Consider the following 23,913-nt stretch of genomic DNA (forward strand, 5'->3'; position numbering starts at 1 on the left):
AGACTTTCTGTACAGGATGAGAAGGAAAGATTTCTTCCCTTCTCATCCCATGTGGTAAGTCTCCACTGTCCCACAGTTCTGGGTGTATATATATGAGATCTGTTCAATAAATTCTGGAACTTTGTCCATAAAATATTTTTAGATTTACCTTTTAATTATTGTGCATGGTCTCCTTTGAATTACTCTCCTCTACAATTAATACACAGCTCCCAATGCCGTTTCCACTTCCAGAAGCAATCTTGGTATCCTCCTTACTAGATTGCGTGAAGTGCCATCTGCAAATCTTATTTCATCTCATCTATGGTCAAAGCTTCATCTTCTCAATGGGGTTTTCAACTTTGGAAATTAAAAAAAAAGTCTCCAGGGCCCAGATCTGATGAGTATGGAGGATGAGGCAGCACAGTGAGTTCGTTTTTTGTGCAATAGTCATGCTCCAACAGGGAACGAATGTTTAGGTGCCTTATCATGATGCAAAAGAAATGAATTGTCTTACCACATTTCAGGCTGTTTCCTCCTCACTTTTACTCACAGGCGTCGCAATAAATCCTGATAGTACAATCGATTAACAGTTTGTCCCTGTGGCATGAATTCATGATGAACTAACCCTTCAAAGTCAAAGAAAACTATCAGCATGGCCTTGACATTTGTACTGACCTGACAAGATTTGTTTGGTCTTTGAGAACCTTTCCTGACCCATTGTGAAGATCGAATCTTGGTCTCAACTTCATAACTGCACACCCAAGTCTCATCACCAGTTATGATTGTCTTAAGGAACATCTTTTTCTCATTTGCACAATCCAAAAACTCTTCACAGACTGTGAGGTGAAGGTCATTCTCGGTTTTGACTCGTGGGTCAATCCATACCAAGTGGTCCAAGAAAAAAATTATTGGTTGCTTGACCATCTCAGAAAAATTTTATATTTGCTGGATGAATTCCTCAATGTTTAGTAGCCACAAAAATATTTTTAAAAAAAAATTTATTGTTAATTATTTTGAAATGTTCCAGACTGCATGCATTTCTTCGTATTTGCAAGCATCTACATTTTTTACAATTATTCAGTAGTGGATTGTCCTAAGCCTTTCAGATAAAATGCATTTAGTTCAACACACTCTGGGCTACAAATTAACATCATTATCACTTAGCTGAATGTATTCTTTAATATATTTTTAATAGTTCAAAGTTATCAGCCACAAATTAAAAAAACTCAATTTTTTAACAGTAGTTTTCCAAAGACAGATTAATTTCTCAGATTTAATATTTTTTCTGCTATTATACTGTATAGTATCGTTATTTTTTATAGAGTATCAATAGTGAGAAGCTTACACTTAAAGAATAAACTATTTTAAAGATGGATTTTTTAAAACATTTTTCCATATTGTGGCCTGCAATATCTTTGTTGGGGGACCAGATAAAAATTTTACTGTTAATAGACCTTTGTGATATCAAACTTCAGTATAAATTTCAACTTTGAGATTCAATTGGAAGTTACGGAAAAAAATTACTAACACAAGTCAAAAATATGTTTTTTAACATCTGCAATATCTATGCTTATGGAATAAAATATATCAGTTACAGTACATAATTTAATCATATCTATGATTACTTACCTTTTTATTGAAAATAAGCCTGCTAATTACATTATATTTTTCTTTATTATTTGTTTTTAGTACATCGCTCATTGAACATTTGAGAAGTTTGTTCACTCAGTTTGGTTGTTACATTATAATTTCGCCCAGTCACAGTCGTAAAATTCCATGGGAGACAGCTTCCTTAGTACATTTTTAAGTGGCATCCAAACTTGATCCTTCTCAATTTTTTTTTAAAATATGTCCTTGGTCCTGGAGGGTGATAAAATACAACATGTACATCTTGGTTTTGACAGTCAATATTATCAACTTCGCCAATCCACCACTGTTCATCATAAACACAAGCAACTATGTCTTCATTTTGAAGAACCAGTTGTACAAGTTTTCCACACTGATGAAGTGCAAAATTTAATGCAGACATGCTGCTCCTCTAACCCTGCCATCTCAAAATTCGCAAACTGCAATGCAACATTCTACTCAATGCAGCACTGAACAATAACTAAGCTGCTAGGTGCAATGTTAGGAAAGCTGAGATGGGCAGGGAAAGGGGGGGGGGGGTCAGAGAAAGGGGGGGGGGGGGTCAGAGAAAGGGTAAGGGCTATGCACATGGGCTGGAGGACATAAATGTATGGAGCTGAAGGTGATTGGGGGAGGGGATAGAGGGACATAGGGGACAAGGGACTAGTGAACATTAGAGTCAAGGTTACTGGAACAAAGGGTATGTTTCTACCTGAGCAATTCAAAAAAGCTGTTGGTGGTGGGAAGAATTCAGAGGGCGTGGACTGTGAAGCCATTATTGAAGTCAAGCACACCATGCTGTGCAGCGTACCTGATAACTGGGCAGTCCAACAGTCTGTTGGCCACAGTTTGGCAGTAATCAAGACAGCTTATTAGTGGTCAAGCCCACATAGAATGCCACACAGTGCTTGCATTTGGTAGACTTTGTAGATTACATGGCTACTTTTCTATGTGACCCTTCCTTTGATGGTGTAGGAAACGCTTGTGGCTGAACTGAGGTAAATGGTAGTGGGAGGATTTATGAGACAGGTCTCGAAGCTAGGTCTTTTCAATGAATATGAGTTAAGAGCCAAGGGGTTGGAAGCAGGAGTGGAACAGGGATGGACAGGGGTATTCTGTAGTTCAGGTGTGTGGTGGAATACCACTGAGGAATCGGTGGAGAGGATAGAAAGAAGGATATTTTCCGTTTCAGAGCATGGTGAGAGGTAGCTGAAACCCTTTTGGAGAATGTGATTCAGTTGCTCCAGTCCTGGGTGTACTGAGTCATGGGTGAGAGGGGGGCTGATAAGTGGGTATGTGAGGGTTGTCAGGTGACTGAGGAGACAAGACATGGGAGATCTGTTTTCTAGATAAGATGGGGAGGTAATTTAGGTCAGGGAAGCCCTCAGTGAGACCCTTCACCTATTTGGAGAAGTACTGCTCATCACTGTAGATGTGATGAACATGGATGGCTAGGCTGTATAGAAAGAACTTCTTGGTGTGGGGTGGGTGTCAACTGCCAAAATTGAGCTGTTATTGGTGGTTGGTAGGTTTGGTGTAGATGAGATATTGATAGAGCCATCCTCAAGGTGGAGGTCAATCTCAAGAAAGGAGGCATGTTGGGCTGAGGGGGACCAGATGATATGAGTGGGGAAGAAGATGTTGAGGCTTTTGAAGAATATGGATAGGATGTTCTCACCCTTGGTACATATCTTGAAGGTGTCATCAGTGAATCTAAACCAGGTGAGGGATTTGGGATTCAGGGTGGCTAGGAAGGATTCCTCTGGATGACCTGTGAGTAGGATGGCATAGAATGATGCCATATGTGTAAACATTACTACACTGTGGATTTGTTTGTAGTTGATGCTCTGAAGGAAAAGTAAATGTGGGTGAGGTTCTAGTTGCTCATGGTGACAAGGGAGGAGGTTGTAGGTTTGGAGTGAGTCAGGCATTGGGAAAGTTAGTTTTCAGTGGCAGCCCAGATATAGGCAATGGCGGTGTTGATGAGGAGGGAGCTGGGATCATGAAGGTCAAATGGGAGCCAGATGATAAAGGGAGAGTCAGTAGAGGACATTATTTGTGTCTTTTATGTTCAAAAGGTCCAAAAGAACAGACACTTTTTTGATCCAGCAGCCACTATGAATTAATATGCAAAAGAAATACAAACATTGGCTGTGAATGGGCATTGATTTAAGTCAAAGAGGACAGTTGAAAATTTGTGCTGGATTAGGATTTGAACCCAGGCCTCCTGTATTCACTAAAAAGATATCACTTCCCTTAGGATTTATCAAAATGTTTTACTTCTTACTGTAGATTATTGCAGGTGTGAGCATAGAACATGTAATTAACATACCTATAAAGTGAAAACATAAGGGCTTAAAACAGGTTTGAGATCTCATAGCTCTTTCATCTTCTGTGCTTCATATACTTTCTAGGGTTGTCTTGCAGTTTATTGCAAACTGCATTTTTGTCATTTTTTTCTTTAGCTTACATTGCTAAACCATTCATTTCATTTCATTTTCTTCATTTTAAATCCTAAGCAAAGAATCTCTCTGTGTGCAATAACAGTGCAGGATATGTAAGTTAAATAAAGCTGAGTGTTCTAATACAAGATTTTATCATCTTTTTTCTTAATATTCCATTGCAGAAGTCTATTAATAGTTAAATCATTTAAAAACTATACTTGTGACATCATTTGTAACAAACAGTACTTTCTGTGTCTACCTACCTAAAGGCCTTCTTCTGAATTAGACAACATACACACACAAACATGTTCAGGCAAACGCAATTCACAGACACTTGACCACTATATCTGGCTGCTTTGACTTTTGGCAATATGCCTTGAAATGCAGTTTCCTTGCTGACTCTATTTTAGTTTTTTGTATGGGTACCCCATTGCACATAAGTATAACTTTCTAGTTTCAAAAATTATGTTTCAGGTTAAACAGCTGAAAGAAGAAGTGAAAACAGAAACTGAATTGTCATCTAGTGTTGACAGCAGGAAAACAAACTGCTCATTAGTAAAAGTTGCCATGCATGAATCAAAGAGACTACTGCTGAAACCATTTCGAAGCAGGGCAGTGATGATTATGATAATCCAGTTCTCCACATTGCTTTGGTAAGTTAGAAACAGTCTTTTAGACAGATTAAGTAAACTGACTTCAGTCTGAATCTGCACAGTCATGTTAGAATTAATATCTTCAGGAATATTTTATGTTTGCTAAGTACATTCATTTTGGTGATATTTCCAATAAGCTGTATGTCTGCAAAGCATTACCTCTATGCTAAAGTGAAATGTCAAATGAAGAATAATGTTGAGCTAATGTTATTGTAGGAACACTACCGTCTTCGTACAAAAATGTATGTGAATTATTGGTGTGATAACTTTCACTTTATTATACACAGCCAACAATCATCATCTGAGCACATTAGGGGAAAAAAAAACAAGAACAGGACTCTCAAAGAGCACCTGAAGATAAAGAAACATTGCACTCCTTACATATTGATTAGCCAATTATGTCATACCCACACAGCCCTTTCCCGCTGCCCAAAGTGCAGAGAACCAGGTATAAAGGGGAATTTTAATGTGAGCTTGTGACCAGCTCATGTGTGGATGGCTGGGTGAGGTGGGCACGTAACTTAAGTAGGTGATACAGCAGGTTCTGGGGAGTGGTGGTCAGAAGGTGCACCACTGGTAGAGCACAGTGGGCGAGGAGTGTGAAGTGTTGGTTCCATTATTGACCTCATGCTGTTGTTGGAAGTAAGTGGTAAAATCCAGGTGGGCTCAACTCACTCAGTGGAGACTTTGGTTCACTTGCTGTTTTGGAAAATATCCATTGTGTGTTCATCTTACCATAGAACCAGAAGGGTCCGTGAAAGGGAGGTTGTAATGGAGTGCTGACAAGATCCATGTGAAATATGATGTGAGAGCAGTCTGCTAGTGCCTTGTGCATGAAAACTAGGTGAGATTCATGGTGCAATTCAGAAGGGTGCCACACCCGTACTACATGTTCTCACAGTTGTATCAGGCAAGGAAATTGTGACTCATCTAGTAGTAGTGAGCGGGTGAGGATATCTGCTGGGATGCACTGATAAGAAACTGAGATCTGCTTTGAAGGCTGTGCATAGTCCTAGCAGAACCAGGGACAACACTTGAGTCCGAGTAGCATTATGGCACGTTTAGGGTGGCTTTTAAGTTGTAGCGCCATCTCCCAACCAAGCCATTGCTTGCTGGGTGGTAGCTTGTGGTACAATGTCTCTGTAAACCACACAATTCTGACAGTTTATTGAAAAGGTTAGACTCAAACTGTTGCCCTTGGTCTATAGTGATGTGAAGAGGACAACCGAAATATGCCAGTCAAGTCTTGATGAACATCTTATGGTCATCTTAGCAGATATATCCATAATCAAAACAGCCTCTGCCCACCATATGCATCTGTACACCACCACCATATGCATCTGTACAACACCATGAATATTTATCTGTAGCCCTCAGATGGGAGTACAGGTCAACTAGGTCAATGTGGACACATTTGCATGCTTATGCTGTTGAATCTTGCTGTATTGGCACTGGGTGTGTGCATGAGTGCAGTTGTGTGTATCTTTCCTGACTGAAGGCCACACAAATTGATCAGTCATCTCTTTGACTGTGGCATTGGCCCCAGGCTGCATCAGAGTGTAGATGTTGTTTGAAATCAGTTTGTCAAAACTGGGGCATGATATTACACCTTGAGTTGTTTATAGATATATTGTGCCACATACTTACTGCACCACTGGGTGCAACCAACAGTTGGAAATGTAGGTTGGTGGAGGAGTCATTTAATAACATCTGAAGTTGTTGATCGGAAGACTGAGCATTGGCAAAGTCACTGTAGTTGAAAGCCGATGTCACACTGCTGATACAAGAAAAGTAGTCAGCTGTGAAGTTGTTGGCACTGTGAATATGGCAGACATGTGTTGTAAACTGGGGATGAGAGAACTAGTCTTTGATCTTTTGGAATGCTAACCTGATGAGTCTGTGGTCAGTGTAAATGGTGATGTAAATGTAGATCCAAAGATGGAAACAGAGAATTGCCAAAACTGGTTATCTATATCAATAATTGATTTTAGTGGTCTTGGCAGCTGAAAATTTACTCATTGTTCACAGTACCACAAACTGCCCTCACACTGATGACATCAGAAGTGTATAATATTGTTTGGGTGTTGTCACGGATTTGGCACCGGGTGAGAATGTTTTCCATTATTGTAAACCTTGTATCTGGTTGGTGAGGCACAAATAACAAAACCCTTGTTTGCAAACACAACATTGGAGGACCTGGGAGCTGATGGGCAGAGAGGTTGTTACTCTTGTATGCAGTACCAGACACTGCTGTATGGCTGTGTGAAACATTGTTCTGTTGATGCATTGCTGTAACAAATGGCACAACTGGTGCAGGTGTTTGCATAATGTCTGACTCAGATCAGCATGAAGTGCAGAATCCATTAGTTGAAATACAGGAGATGGGCATTGCAGAACCTCAGTTTCATGTTTATTGCCCTGGATACTGCTGTCGATGGCATGCAGTAGGCTATTTACTTTATTCATGATTGTAACGTGTCAGTGTGAGGGGCAGCAGATAATCTGTTCACAAGAACCCAGTATCTTCTTCAGGATCAACAATTATGCAGGAACACTACTGCCTACATATGAAACAAATACATGAATCATCAGTATGATAATTTTCACTTTGTTATAAACCCCAAACAAATCAACATCTGATATCACATTAGAAAGCAAAGAAGACTGGGACTCTCAAAGAGCATCAGAAGATAAAGAAACACTACACTTGTCACATATCAATTAGTCAGTTGTGTCACACCCACAATGTGACAAATCTCAAAATGGGTTAGTATCAAGTTTGTTGTGCAGTATTACTGAATTGGGTTCTTTGAGACAGTGATAGATCATACAGTAATAGGTATAGGTTTATTTCTTAGCGACACATTAGAAAAATGTTATTGTTCAATTTATATTATTACTGTCACGTGCTTTCTTTGATATTCACGGACATTTCTACAGCTGAATATCACTGTCTTTTGTTTTTGTGTGATTCATTGCTGTTAAGCTTATGTACAGTTAATATTTTTAGTAGAGTGATTTTATGATTAAATGTCATGTCTGCAAATCCAGAACCGGTTGTAGGCCCAGGTTACATGACTGCAAAAGTGAAATTTTTTTTGACCACATGTAAGATATATATTTTAAGTTGAAAACTGCTGAATAATGAGTAAGATAAACCTAAGAATATGGCACATATGACTGCCACATAAAGAATACAAATTGTATCACTACTCACAAAAACAATACATGGGGATATGTGTCAAGAGACAGATCACAGTTTCGAGTAATTAATGAAAGCAATACAGTTGCTACCACTAAAGTGCCTCACAGAGTATTGTAGCAGTGGATGAAAAAGCAAGAGGAGACATACTTTTATCCATGAATCCACTAAGGCTGAAGTAGCCATGATGTGTTTCATATCATATCAATTTATAACTTATTCTATGGTTATTGTTGACTGTCCCAAGCAGAAGGTATGATTCATTAGTGTTCCACAATTTTTGATGTTTTAAGTCTGACACTCAGTAGTTATCACTGGCAAGCCAGTATAGAAGCAAAAACATCCATGCAATTCACACATTTATTTAATATACAAGCTGACTTCTGAATTTTCCTTTGTGTGAGACTGTATGTGCCAGATAGGTCCAATTCAGAATTCTATATTCTAAGATTTTACTGTTTATGTCATTTCTGAATAATCTTTAATTGATTGTGTCAATACTCACAAGTATCATGATATGTTGTGCATTTTCAGACATTAGCAAAAGCTGTGAAAAGCTCATACTGTGTTGTCAATTGTAAACTTCATTTTTGTATTTGAGAAACTTTTGGCAACAATGTGTGCACTCAAAAAAAGTCCTTCCATAATTTTATCACATATTTTGGGACACATCTTTGTAAATAAACTTATATTTCTGAGAACTTTTGTAAGCGAAGAGTGTAAACTTTAAATGGGTTTTTCTTGTTGGTTGTAAAAAACTCGTTCATGATTCATGATGTATTGTATTTTTTCAAACATTATATGCCACAGTATCAGATGTAATCAATATTTGTGCTTTATACAATTTGAGGAGTGGTATCCTTGTTTAAGGACTGGTTCACTCCAAATTTTAGTGTATATCGATGTAAATAAATATACTTTTTTGAGAATTTTCAGCAGCTATGAATGTTGTGTATAATCTGTCTCATAGTAAATTGGTGTTTGCAATTTAGTTACTGTAAACATTCCTAACACATTGTGTTACTTTTAGTTTTTCCATTCACCAGGATGTGTATATTCTTTGCATTTTCATAAATTGTCAAGTTTGTTACTGACAAAATGTTTCAGAAACTAGTAATTTTTATCCTAATTACTTATATTGCCTTTTTCTCTTGGATAATTTCATTCTGCACACAAACTGTTTCAGTTCTTAAAGGGAATTACTAACACATTCTCCTTAACAGATGCAGATATTGAAAGAGAATCAACAGGTTTATTTTTAAGTTATTTGTTCACTGTTGTAAAATATTGCGCCAGTCACAATGTAGCCCCACTGTGAATGCCGTTTTCAGAGACAGGATGACTTTGTTGATGTTGTAATCAACTGGATGTCACTCTGACTACTGGCAAATGATTGTAAGCTGCTGCAAACGGGTGTGTTGAGAGACCCCCCAAGAGCCATGTGGATCCTGTCTCCTCCACAGGAAGTATGGGATCTATCACTACTCGCTCACTAGACTGTGAGTGGCTTGTCAGTGATAGGGTTAGGTGGCCTGTACACGGGAGACAGGGACCAGAGAGAACACAGGCTGTTACACTGATCCCCTTTACCTTCAAGTTCAAACTGCTGTCTTCCATTGAAACAGAAACTGAGCCAGTGAGACTCAACTCACCTGTTGGGAAACCTGCTGTTGCCTGTGTCAATATGAGGCAAATGCAAAAGGGTAATGTGTCTGTCAAGTGAGGGACTTGAGTGTAAAACATGCTGAGTGACGCTTTAGTGTTTTGAAGTTATTAGATACAAAGCTTTATAAAAATATAATTATTCATTTAAAGTGTCCCAGTGTTTCTTGATATTTTTATTAAATATTTGAACATTAAAGAATGCACTGGAAATGTCACAAAATGGAAATAATTTCTTTAATTGGAAAAAGAAATCAATGATGTGATATAATGTAATTAAATTTACTAAGATTAAGACTTGTAAACACTAATACCAGCATTCAGATTTCACTTTCACTGATCTCATTGTTTTATTTGGATTTTTCATCTACATGAAATGCCTTGTAATAACCATGATGAGCTTCTGGTGTGTAATGGTAATGAAACAGAACATGCATAAAAAGTTCTCAGTTTGCCGCATCAAATCTGGATGGAATTCCAAGCTTTCAATGATTGCCTCCATCGCCATCTTTATCCTCACCATGGGACTGGGAATGGTTGGACATGACTTTGGCTGCAAATCAACGAGCTAATTTAAGCAAGATAATGGGGAAACAGGCTGATAAATTTGAGCACCTTAACCGTGAACTAGGAACTGCCAGGCCAAGTGGCTTTCATTGCGCTGTTATCAACTTTGCCAACATGAAACTTGAAGAAGGCACCATCTCAGTTCTCAGCAAAGGACTGAAATTTGCTCTATCTCCACATAAGCTACCATTGAAGGAGATTATCACTGGAGTAAAATATTGGTTCAGCATTTTCCTGAAGAAGCATCAGATGAGGTGAAGTTTGCTAATAACCAGATTTTGGAGATAGCTAAGCCTCCTAAGTCAAATAATTGCAGAATAGAGAAACATGGACTGAGATTGCTGGAGAAGGATGAAGAGTTGGTTGTTTTATCAACTGAAAAGAGGAATACTATACTTATCTTCAATGCTACAAATTATCATAAAGATGGGTCTGATATTGGGAGAATGCACATACTGTATTCTCAGATAAGATCCTACATTGGCATTTAGAATAAAAACAGGAGAGCTGTTAAAGAAGTCTGGTTTCTCTGATGAACCTGTGAAGAATTTAAGGCTAAGAGCACCTGTGCGACCCTGCCTTAGATACACAAAGCTGGCATTCTATTGAGACCAATTATTCGTGCCATCAGCTCTTCTACATACAGCCAGGCAAAGTACATAATTAAATTATTGGCACTGATAGTCAGCCATTGCAGATATCTAATGAAAAACTCACAAACATTTTTTGATACCATAAAACAGATGACGACAGGGGTGAATGAAGCCATAGTAAGTCTTGACGTGGTTTCTCTGTTTATGAAAGTACTGGTGGAAGACACATTCAAACTATTGGCTGCTCATTTTTCCCCTGAAGTTTTGAAATTATTTTGGCACACTTTGATGTCCACTTACTTCTTGCATGGTGGAAATTATTATGAAATGACTGATGGAACAGCCATGGGTTCATCACTGTCACCAGCCATAGCTAACTTTTTCATGGAGGATTTTGAAGAACAAGTGTTGAACAGTGCTCCCTTCTGGCTTTCCTGCATCTTCAGATATGCTGATAATACATTTTTAATCTGGCCACATGGCAGAGAGATGCTGCAGCAGTCCTTTGATTATTTGAATGATTAACATCCCAATATAAGATTTACAGTGGAGATGGAGAAGGACAGTAAGTTACCTTCCTTAGATGTGTTGGTTGGTTGGAAATGAGATGGACAACTCGGCCATTCTGTGTACAGGAAACTGATGCATTCAGATCTTTATCTCTTTGGGCATTGCTTGCACCAACCAGCTCGGAAGAGACCTATGCTGAACACCTTAGCATAAAGAGTCAGGACTATTTCAGAGAAGGGCCTCACATTGGCTCTTAGATTAATCCTCTGATGATGGCGTACAGAAGCAACAGGTATTTGTCCAGGATATTAGATCAGTGCTGTCAAGGAAACCAAGACGTGATGCTATTCAAACAAGCCAACAGGACTAACACATAGCATGGCTTCCATTGTGTGATGTAACAACTAGCGAGATATGTACAGTCTGAAACAGGCAAGGAATCAGACCAGTCTCCCAGCTGCCCAGAAAAATTAAATAAATCTTGTGAGCAGTAAAGGATAATCTTGGTGTGAGAATGTCAGGTATTTATAACATTCCATGTGAGTGTGGTAAAAGTTATATGAGCCAGTCTATACAGACTGTTGCCCATCACTTGTTAAGCATCAGATCACCTCAACTGCAGGTATTTGGATAAATCAGGAGTAGCAGAGCACAGCCTGTTAAATAAGCACAAGATTTTGTTTGAACAAATGAAAATACTTGCTCACACTTCGACGTATGGGGACTCTGTGATCAGGGAGGCCGTGGAATTAGACTTTGTGAAACCAACTTGAATAGAGACACAGGCTATGCACTTAGCTGTGCATAGAAGTGTGTACTTGATAAAGAAAAAGCACAGAGGAAACATCTCATGGTTTATTGTCTGACGTGAACGATGGTGCTGCAAGCAATGTAGGATAGACAGTGCAAACAAAATCTGTGGACTTAGAGGACATCACCTCAGTACCCACCATTTCAAAGTTGACACTAGGGTGTTTTACAGCCAATCAGATGCCATCCTGTGTGTATAAAAGTGCAAGCCTTGCCATTTCACAACAATCTGTTGTAGCTCCTGATTATGATTATGGGGGCAGTCATCAAAAGCTTGGAATTTTATCCAAATTTGAAGTGGCAATTAACCCAAAAACTTTTTATGCAAGGACTGTTATGAAAAACTTAGTAGCAAAGAAATAACAGCATTCAGTTTGGTTGTTTCCATGGATCATGGACCTCTGCGTAGAATTAGAAGAGAGAGTTTGAAGCCTTTGATGAACTGCTCGGGATGACCTCTTTGTCTTAGTGATATAGGACCCATTTTATCATTTTATGAATCACATACTTTCAGATTTTTAGGTTCCTGACTTGAGAAATCCATCTTCACAACATTTCTAATGCCAGACTTTTCATAGAGCATGTTGTGCAAGCTAGTTTGAAGTTTTCCTACAAGTTTGAAATCTTCACAAAATCATCTGAGGTCATATGGTAAACAGTCATAGATTTCATCTTCAGACAATTTTTCAAGAACTCTTCCCATTCTTTAAGTGAGAATATATGCTGCCAATGATTCCATACAAAATTTTCAATGACACCAAAATTGTGATCAGAAGACAACATTGAATGCTCCACTTATGGAAATATGTGTGAGACAGTTTTGAATCTACCATCTGCTGTAAGTTTCAACCATACTCATTAATGGCCTAGTTCTTGTTCTATTTACTTCTCTCCCTGATTGTTATGTCACTCAAGGTGCATCAGTAAACAATTGCATTTCATCAGCTTGTCTGCCAGAAGTTCCTTCTTCTGACACATAGAAATATCCGTGTTTTTCTGAACAAGAATGGATGCTGAGTTTGTAACAGAAGAGTTTCTTTTTGTGGAAAGCAGAACCAGTTGGAACTTTGTAGGTAGATAGGGCGTGCAGCAAATCAGACTTAATGAGGTAAAGGCCTTCATTTTTCTATGACTCTTCTGCATCAAGCATAACAGCATCCTGCCCAGCTTTTGATTTGTGCTGGTGTAAGTCAAGTCAATAAGATAAGGATTTTGGTGAGTTTTGATCTTTCTCCTTTTTTGCCTCATCTGTTTTTATATTAAGGCAATGAAAAATCCAGAGAGGTCTGATTTAGGATTTTTGAAGGATATGTTGTGCTCTCATACAAAAATCCATCGAAATGTATCGGTGGATACAGGTGATTTCTGCAGTCATGAATTTCGTGTCTGCACTGTCAATTCTTTTGTAATGGCTGGTATTTGCTGGCAGTCTGTCTATGAAAGTATTGAAACATTCAGTGTCTGCTCTTGAATACTCTTCTGGATGATGCTGTTATTTTCCCCTTCCATTTCCTGAGGGAGTTTAACAGTCTTCTTTTACTCTGGATATTAAGTATTCCAAAAAAAAAACACTTTTTTGTAGTCCATGAATATTCAATGTGTTTTTCGCCAGATGACATCATACAGTACCTTATATTTGTACTCCATCTTGGTGGACTGTCAGTTTTGTTTGTTTTTCTCTTTGTTTTGGTTACTTGTTTGCAGCCATGAAAACGCCTTTCCCTGCAGTTACTGTTAGGACCAGGTTCCCATCTCTTATGCCTATTCCCTTTCTTCTTAGATACTTTATAGTAACTAGAAATGCAAATTAAATTCTTTAAAACATAATATACACAGAAACATACGCGTAGGAGAATATTATAGTATATATCATTCAATTATATTTCTCTGCATTAATCCCTAATGTGTATAATGTGGTAACTACAGCATATACATCTGCAATTATCCATAACATGTACCTGTTCCAGTCACATTAATGTGACCACTGCCTATGTTTGATGTCAGTGTGCAATAACTACTCATAGATTGCAGGTGGCAGTGTTAGCAGTGGAGAGTATATAAAGCATGTTGAGGGGACGCAAAAAACAGTTCAGTCATTGCCGTAATGCAGAAACGGAGCGATTTATCTGATGTTCAAAAGGACATGGCCACTGGCTTTTGGGCCAAGGGTGAAAGCATTTTTGAAATGGCTAAGTTTGTAAACTGTTCACATTCTGCTATGGTTCAATTTGGCATAATGGCACTACCCAAAACTGGCAACTGTGGTACACCATGGGCTGTAGACGACAAGGGTGAATGACAGCTGTGGAGATATGTACAGGGAAATACATGTGCAACTGTTGAGCAAATGACCACCCAGATGAATCAAGGGGCTACCAATAATGTTTCCTTGACAAACATTCTCCGACCGTCACTAAGTGTGGACCTCCGCAGCACCTGGTTTGTGCACCCATGCTGACTTCTATTAATCAGCAATGGAGGTTGCGATTAGCATACCAATACTGCAACTGGACATCAACTCAGTGACAGGTGGCCATTTTCTGGTGAAAAGTGGCTGTTTGCATGTATGTTGTGAAACATCTGAAAGAAAACACCCAGCAATGGTTGTCAGAAGGGTCCATGCTGGAGGAGAGATATTGTGGTCTAGATAATGTTACTGTGTCATTCCCTGAGTGATCTCATCCTTCTGAAAGATACAATAGATCAACACAAGTATGTATCTATCCTTGGTGACCACATCCACCCCTACATGTTGTTTGTATTTCCTCAGCATGATTGTCATCTACCAGCAGGACAATGCCATCAGGATGAGTTTCCCACATTCCCCTGGCCAACAAACTTCCTAGATTTAAACCCATTTGAGAATGTGTGTGACCACCTCGATCAGGCTGTTCACATCTTGGATCCGCAATCAAAAAACCCAGTGCAGCTGTCCATAGCATTGGAGTCAGCACGGCTCCCTTCCAGTCAGTAGGCACCAGAAAACTGCTGACTCCGTTCCTGCATGTCTCACAGAGGTCCACACTGCAAAAGGTGGTTACTGAGGCTTTTGACAGTGGCTGCATTTATGTGACTGGACAGTTAGCTACAGTAAATACCACTGCGTACATGCAAAAGCAAATTTGAGGTTAGTAATACTTCTTACCTCATTTTATTCATTTCTGCTGCATTCGTCAATTGGATTTTGTGCCTCTTGGTAATCTGGATCTTTATCAGAGTCATCAAACTTATGATCATTACTTAATAGCTATTCTAACATAGCAATACTTTTCACCTTCATCTTCCCTCTAAACAACCTTCCTCCTAGAAGCCATTTTGTCACACATATGGTTATGAGGAAAGAACAAACTGTATTATTCTGCCATATGTAGAGATTTTTGAAAACTAACTCATGAATTTAACTCAGAATTCGAATACTACATCATATGCTGCGTAAGTCATTCTTGTCCAAAATGTGTTTTCAATGTGAGCCCCTCATCTGTCAGCAGTTCAAATGTAAAGCGAATAATGATGCCCCTTACTGAAATGGTGACAAGAGATAGGAAGGGATGCTCAGTATGTATTTCTGGTGGCCTCATTCATCATGTTGAAGAGTGGCCTAATTCAACATGTTGAAGAGGCTGTTATTGCACCTGTGGAGGGAACTGGTTGCAACCAACTGCAGATTGTAACACTGTGGCACTTGTTGAAACAAACAACGCCTGTCATCAGTGCTCCAAGGTCATGCTTGGATCATCCCAACTACTTTTTGGCCTTTGGTGGTGTTAACATGTGTATTGAAGTTGTTTGTTAATTAGATATTTTGTCTGCAAATCTATGTCTCTCCAACAACTGTAAATGGTTGAAAGTTTGACAGATCTGTCTGATCTTTTGGATAAACAGACGAATAAATTTAGAATTTTCTTAATAAAGTAGTATAAGAATTGTGAAATGAGTAAATGAAAATATTAACTCAGTCACTGTTATAAATAAAATAATTATTATAAAAGGAATTTTGCAGTTGTATTTTGTTTCATGCTGCAGTATGTTTAGTAACAAAAGTTGCTAGCAAACAAGAATAAGTTAATGTCTTCTCTGGTGTGCAGTTCAATGTTAACATTTGATTAACTCATTGTTATGTCTCATCATCATTACTGGATGCTTCCTGGGATCTTGAGTTATTACAAGAGGTGCTCCTTCCCATATATCTGCTGTCTTTGCCTGATCTTTATCATTGTGTGGTCCTGGCAATTATATTCCATCTGCAGGCTGTTTCTCTTTCTTCTAGCAGGTCACATGTATTATGTATTAAGTCTTCAACTGCAAGCTGCACCACATGTCCATTTAAAGGGTCTGTACTGGCGCTTTGCATTGGGTCTGCTAACATGATCATTAACATTTTGTGCTCTATCTGCAACATGAAGAGATGCTGAATATAATACTTGGTTCTTTCCCAGACTTGTGACCTTTGTTCTTATGGCTGTACCTTTGTTCATTCAACGGAATTTGTGGATAGGTATTGCACTTTGCAACAAAGTACACCTACATGTAAAGACAAAGACTGAGATATGAAAATGAAGTTATCGGTCATATAACACATTTGAAAAGATGTCATCCGCACACTTGACTCTCCTTTGGCAGTGAGTAAGTCCAAAGTTAAAGAAGCCATATCAGTATGGACTACAGTGCTTAACACTAAATTTGTCTTGTAGCTAAAAGACTGACTGCCTCGTACTGTACACTACTTAAAAAGATGACTTTAGGGACAAACTGTTGTAATGATGTCATGTTTGTATTGGTCACTACAGTGACACCAGTGCTGCAGGATGGCCACTCCTACCCCCAGAATAGCATGTGTAGAAGGCTGTGGTGTTGGGATTTCCAGTAACTCAGTGAGAGCTGAGTCAAGAATGCTGGCTCAATGAAACATTCTTTATTATTCAACATTTTTAGTGTTGCAGGCCATTTGGTAGGAAGTAGCATGTCACACCCAAGGTTTACCTTAGCTGACAAAATATGTCAGACGATTTCTTAATGTGTAAACTAGACAAAAACTCTGCACAGCCCACTGTATGGGAGGAAATTCTGTATAGAGATAGAGTAATCCATGGAAGCTGTATGTCTGGGGAGCTATGTGGGTGTTGGAACATTGTCACCTGCTGTAATGTGGGGCCACTTACTCGATGCTGGTCCTGCACCACAGATGAGCTCAGCCCATGGAATAGTTCTGCAGATGACAATGCCCAGTCAGCTTCTTCTCTGTGCAGAGATATCAAATGGTATTGGTTTGGACCTTGGGGGGTGACTATTTGTCGCATAGAGAACAGTTCCAACAGTTGTAAAGCTCCACACATAATTGCCAGGTGAAAAAGAATGATTAGCATGGCAGACCAGAACTGAGTAGCAGATCCAGTCTACTCCTGCAAATAGATTTTATTGTCTTTAGGCCATTACAGCAATTGACAACGTCAAATGAAGCTACAATTTATAATACAGTGTGATAAGGTATTGACTACTGAAATATTTTAGCTTATATTACAATAAATGTACAGTGGGTCATCTGTTGGATTACTGCATTTTACAGTTGAAGAATTCATTGATATCATAGAATGGGTGGGCAATAAACCATTCATGCAGTCTTTCTTTGAATGTATGTTCAGGAAGATCCTGTATGACATGTGGCAGCTTATTAAATAGCTTGTGCCCTGTGACTTCATAGCTATTTATTGATTTTGATAGTCTGTGGTAAGGCGTGTATATGTGTTTGATGCTTCTTGTGTTGTAACAATGTACATTTTCTCTACGTTTCACATCTTGTAGGTTCTTCTTCGTAAAGATTAAGACATTGTATATATAGAGGTTTATTACAGTCATAATTTTTTGTTTAGTAAATAAGGGTTTGCAGTGAGCCTTATGTGAAGAATTTGTAATTATCCTAATGGCTTTCTTCTGCAATAATAGGATGTCATGTATATGACTACAGTTACCCCACAAGATAATGCCATAGGATATTATACTCTGGAAAAATGCAAAATAAGATGATCTGATGTATGTTTCAGGTACACAATTTCTGAGTTGTCTTAATAAATAAATTACTCTAGATAGTTTACTACTAATATAGTTTACATGTTGGCCCCAGGATAATTTTTTATGGAAATTATGAGTATTCAGAACACCAGACAAGATGGTGTACACACTTCCTTGTGCTACAAATGTAAGTACAAGCATAAATGAAACGTCTGCAACACCACATTTGGTGTCCTATGGCAGATGTGAATAATAGTAGAGCAGTGGAAAGAGAGTAGTTACTACAAAATAAAAAAATTTAAAAAAAATGGATAACTTGTGAAGATTTTGCTAAGAAGTTAGGTTGGTTGCCTGTGACAACAAACATCAACTACTTTGTATTCAGAAAATTTTCTCTTTTGGTGGAGTGAACTCAAGAAGAGCTATTTATTAGTAGTCAGGAAAGTAAAAGCCAATGATTGTGGTGAGTTATTAGTAAAATATAAAGAAGAGTGAAGGTGGTGGTTCGTGAAACAGGAATTGCTGACAACAACAAAGTGAGAGCAGCTGACCAAGCAGCTTGCTGTTTACAAGCAGCCATCCCTGCTTTGATCACTTGGGAAATCTATGCCATGAGACTATGAGACTTCCCTTCATGGTGCCAGTGCTAGACATCTCATGACTGTCACACTCCAGCCCACAAATCCAGTGAGCTGTCAAAATGTCAAAAATCTTCAGTCCAGCCTGCTCTGCATGTTTACTGTTTTTTTGAGTTAAAGTGTTATTGAAAGAATGTCCCTAGCACTATCTAGTGGGCTTACTGGAGTATTAATGTCACAGGAATTCACCTTGCATTGTGTCACCAGCTAATGATTTTGGGCATTCAGTTAGCAGGGCGGTGTGAGTGGAAAAACTTTTGTTGTCGGTATATACAATCTGATTGCCTCTTTTCTTCGCTGTAGGTGTTTCATTTTCTGTAACTTTTTAGTTTGGATACGAGCAAAATTTTTTACTCAGCTGAAGAAGCCTTGAAAATGCTATTAGACAGCGATTTTGAGATTAGAAGTGAAAATGAATCTGAGAATGATTCAGTACCATGCCCAAGTGCTTTGGCACAACAATCACCTTCTGCAGGCCATTCGATGGCTTCAGATATACTGATGCCTTCAGGTACATCGGGTATTTTCTGGCCATTCAACAGTAGCAGACCCAGGAATATCTGATGACTCATGAGAAGGCAAGGAGAACAATGAAGAAGGAACCACGCCTTTGCATATAAAACAGAAACTGGTATGGACAAGTAATAATCTAACACCACAAAAACACCAGTTTTTTTCACAGATTCTGAACTGCAAAGCATAGTTGATATAAGAAGTTTCTCTAGCTCATTTTCCCTGTTTGTAAGTGAAGAAATTGTCTCTCACACATGTCACAAGGCAAGTAGATTTTTATTCAACCTTCTGGACACCTGACAGACAGAACAAAGAAAGAGTGGATGGCCATGACACCAAATGAATTCTTTATTTTTGTATCTATGTGTCAAATTTTGATAAGTGTACAAAGATTGCCTTTACTGGAGTACTGGTCAGAACATCCACTAGTGGAAACTCTGATTTTTTCATTATTTCTTTCACAAGATAGACTACTTGTTCAAACTTCGGCCTATTTTGGATCATTTTCATATTGTTTTCAGGAAACATTTATGTTCATTTGAAAACCTTTGCATGGATGAATCACCCCTTTTGTCTAAAGGGAGACAAAAAATAAAACAATATATCCCAGCAAAGTAAAATCATTTTGAAATAAAAATGTTTTTGATTTGTGATGTTCAAACAACTTATATTTTGGAATTCATTTTTTACTGTGGAAGTGACATAGATGCCACAAAACAGAATTTCAGGGTCTCTGGAGATGTCATCACAACACTAATTGAGCCATATTTGCAGAAGGAGCATACAATGTTTTGCTATAATTGGTACACAAGCCCAGCACTCTTCTGTTGGCTGTGTGAGTGGGCAACTACTGTGTGGTGCAGTATGGTCCAACAGGTAAGTCATGCCCAAACTGGCAGAGAAATTGCAAAAGGGAGAACTGATATTCAGGTCTGTTCAAGGCTAATGTTGCCAATGAAATGGTGTGATAGAAGGGATGTCTAGGTGCTGTCAACTTTTCATTCATCAGATATGCAAGAGATGACTACACAACAGCTGCAAAACATATGAAACTTTCCATTTTGTGTTGTTTATAACAAATCAATGGGAAGTGCTGATCAGAGCTATATGGTAATGAAAAGTGTGGAAAGTGTCAGGAAGTGCACCAAATGGCACCAAAAAATTTTCTTCCACCTAATAGACATGTCATTGTTCAATGCATTTTGTCTGTACAAAAACTCATCTAGTAAGGTGCCACATGTGAATTTTCAGTTAGGTTTGAGTCAGGAAATATTGAAAAAATACAAGGTCAACAAAAGGAGTACAAGTGGGGATGGCAGCTGAATTGGCATCCTGCAAAGGCTGACTGCTGGACTTCATCTTCCAGATCAACTGCCAATGTATGTGACGTATGTTGTCTGTAAGAAAAAAAAAATAACAAATGAAAGCAGATAAGAATTTTCTGTATAGCCTGCAAGCAGACACTGTGAATATCCCAGTTTTGCTATGCATCGTGAAGTGAAAAACATATTCCCTGGCACTGATACATGTATCTAAATATTATGCCTGTATTTTGGTATGAAATCCAACATAAGCAGCAGAAGCTGTGTTCCCAAATAATACATAATTATGCAAACAATGTGTGTAAAATCATTGCAGAAACTGAGTTTGTTTCTACCGTACTGATTCATGAATGATGTTAATATACCTATTGATTGTTTCAAATGAAGAAAAAAGAAAGTTAAGTTCATTTCTGCAAGTGGTGAGATTTCTTATCCAGAGTTTTGTACAATATGAAAAATGTGTTACCTGACACTGATAATGAAGCAAGTGTAAGTAGCATTTTTTAATCCTTCTAATGTGCCAATGTCATCTTTGGGGGGGGGGGGGGGGGGGGGGGGGGGGGGCATTTGCATCCCATTATAAATGAGTGCTTACAATGGTGAACATGAAATATAATATAGATATAAAATGTCACCAACATAAAATACCAAACAACTAGAAGATAGTTAATATGTTAGCAATTATGGTGGTCGTAACTGGAAAAAACTAATTGGGCTTCATGTGGCTGCAAACTAGCCATTCAGGGGGGATCAAGTGGTCAGCTATGCCTCCCATCCACAGTGTTGCCCATTCGCCCTCGGTGCCCAATGTTAAAGGGTTAAATTAACAAATGAGTTAAGAGATAATTTAAGCAAAAAACAGACAGTAATACAAATTAATTGAGCAAAAAAAAATTTATGATCTCAAAACAGAATGTTTTGCTAGCATAGAAAATACAGTGGTCAATTTCGAAATGCTGGAAATAAATTAGTATTCCATATCAGAGAATTGAGGCAAAAGAGACAAGAAAAAATTGATAGAATTTTAGACTTACAAAACTCTTTAAAACCATATAAATGGGAGGCTAGAAAGGAAAGTGGAAAACAATGTGATTTAGTGAGGAATGAAGTACAGGAAAAGTTTCTAGAATTTAACAATACTTTAGTAAAAATAGCAAAATCAATGACTTCAGCTCCAGAATGTGCATCATCAGGTGAAAGACGAGTGAAAATGGCTAGAGGCTTTAGGGATTGGGGAGGAAACTAGTTAGGAGGAAAAGTAAAACTATAGTTGATCAGAGATATCACAAATGAGATTTAACATTCTCTTAACTTATCTCATTCAGTGGAAGATGTTTCAAAGGAAATTGGAAGATCATGTAAAACATTCAGTTCTGGCAGGCAAACTTCTTGGGCTCAGTTTATTCCAGAATTTCAAACAATTTTAAATGAACTGCCACACATTTCTACAGGGTTATCACCTACTTAAATTTTAGGTAAACCTTTTGCAGGAGAACCTCTTTTGAAATTGCTTTATTGGCCTATAGGTACCATAATACAGCCAAATGGTATGCAAGAAATGGTGACAGACAATTTACTTAAGCAAGCAAATATCAAGGTGCCCAATTTTAATAAAAATGGTAGTATATCTAAACTAAAGTTCGGGATTAATAAAGAAAACAAGTAATTTTTTTGTGATTTATGGTGGCCCTTATAAAATAGTTGGAATTTCACACCCTAAGGCTGTGTTCCCAATGGATCCAGTGACCAGCAAAAAAAGGCATGTTTAATAAAGAAATGATTAAGAAATTCATTGAATCCTCAGGGAGACCATGGTCCTAAGTAGCCTGTGCATTGTGACGTACACAAGGTGCCCAGTTAATCAGTGTGATACTTCTTTTCCTTTTTCCCTGCATTGATTCTTCATTCCCTTATTGCTCTATTGTCTGTAAATCACTATACTTATACTGTCCCATATTATTACTTAAAATAATTAGTGAAGAGATGTATATAAAAAAGTACTGTAAATGCATGTTGAATGAAAAATGGTGAAGAACTTTAATGAAATATAAATATATTGTTTATCTGTGGTCATTAGGTAGCACATAATATTCTACATTAAAGGGAGAATAAGGAAACTGAATTCTATCAATAGGGACTACCTACAAAAGTACAATATCAATACAATGTCTCAACAGATGTATATGACACCAAATTTTGTCGTCTTTGTATGGGGAACTTTTTCTTTTAAATTTTATATGATGTGCATATATGGAGTAGATTTTATTCGTGTTTTATTGGGTAGGTGGTAAACAGAAGAAATAAAAGACTTGAGACTTGGAATCTTGATGCCCGAATACATAATACCCATTCATACACACAAATGCACTAACAGATACAAAGAAGAAGGCACTTATTGTACTGAAGTAACTTCCGATGTTAGCTATGTCATTGTTGATGGGAGGGGGGATACTAAGAAAGTAATTCAGCCCCTTAAAAGGAACTGAATGAGATACTAACATCTTAAAAGCAAAGAGAAAAGCAAATTGAGCAACAGGAGTAAAGTGGTATGAAATTACTGTGAAACAAGTCCATTGTTAAGAAGGTAACAAGAATGCCTAAAAGTAGAGGAACTGTGTGAGGCTATTGGTAGGAAGACTGTGAAATACTAAATAAAAAATAATAATAATTTAAGGATAGTGTTTCGCAGGAGGGTGTGAGTTAAAGTAAAAAATGCAGGCAGACCAAATGCTTCATGGAGTAATATTAAGGGCAGTGAAATATAAATATGGAGATTAGGTCATAAATAGCCTAGATGGACTCATAACTGAGATGGCCTGGATTATTCAAGGTGAACCTAGACAAGGGATGCCCTTGAGCACTTTTGTTTTGTAAGTTTAGATGAACTCATGGGTGAGATGACCTACATGTAGTTAAGGTGGACTCATGGTTGAGATGACCTTTACTGCTGTAGAGAGTAGATTAGATTTTATATAGAGCACTGACCCATTAGCTGTTATGAATAATGAAGGAGTATCTTCCTCTCAGTGTGAAGGTAATGTATTGGTTCTTATAAGAAATTAAGATCAGTATTCTAAAAGCATCCTCCAAATGGGAAAGCAGCATGGATCACAGTGATTATTTTTGCAGGAGAATAACAAAAGAGTTATAGATTATGATGTAAAGGTATGTAAATGAAACAGGTCATACAAGATCTGAAATTGTGTAGATTATGGTTCCTCATGCAGGCAGATGAAAATTAAATGTTAAAGAAAGATGCACAAAAATAGTAAAAGTAAACTATAAAGGAATAATGAAGTTTCTATTTCCTCTTGTTATCGAAAGAATGTAATAACGTGAGTAGTATCAAAAGACATATACAGTGTCACCCTAAGTCTCAGTAATAAAA

General features: G+C 38.0%; 1 protein-coding gene across 1 annotated transcript in view; it reads left to right on the forward strand.

Annotated features, from left to right (window-relative positions):
• The window catches only part of LOC126485031 (synaptic vesicle glycoprotein 2B-like), a 280,668-nt gene that overhangs the window by 187,452 nt on the left and 69,303 nt on the right, over window positions 1-23,913 (forward strand). Inside the window, exon 7 of the mRNA XM_050108635.1 lies at window positions 4,524-4,702. Within this exon, the coding sequence (XP_049964592.1) occupies window positions 4,524-4,702 (179 nt within the window). The remainder of the gene's footprint in view (window positions 1-4,523; window positions 4,703-23,913) is intronic.

Source organism: Schistocerca serialis, chromosome 6 (genome assembly GCF_023864345.2).
Source record: "Schistocerca serialis cubense isolate TAMUIC-IGC-003099 chromosome 6, iqSchSeri2.2, whole genome shotgun sequence".
NCBI classification, from domain to species: Eukaryota; Metazoa; Arthropoda; class Insecta; order Orthoptera; family Acrididae; genus Schistocerca; species Schistocerca serialis.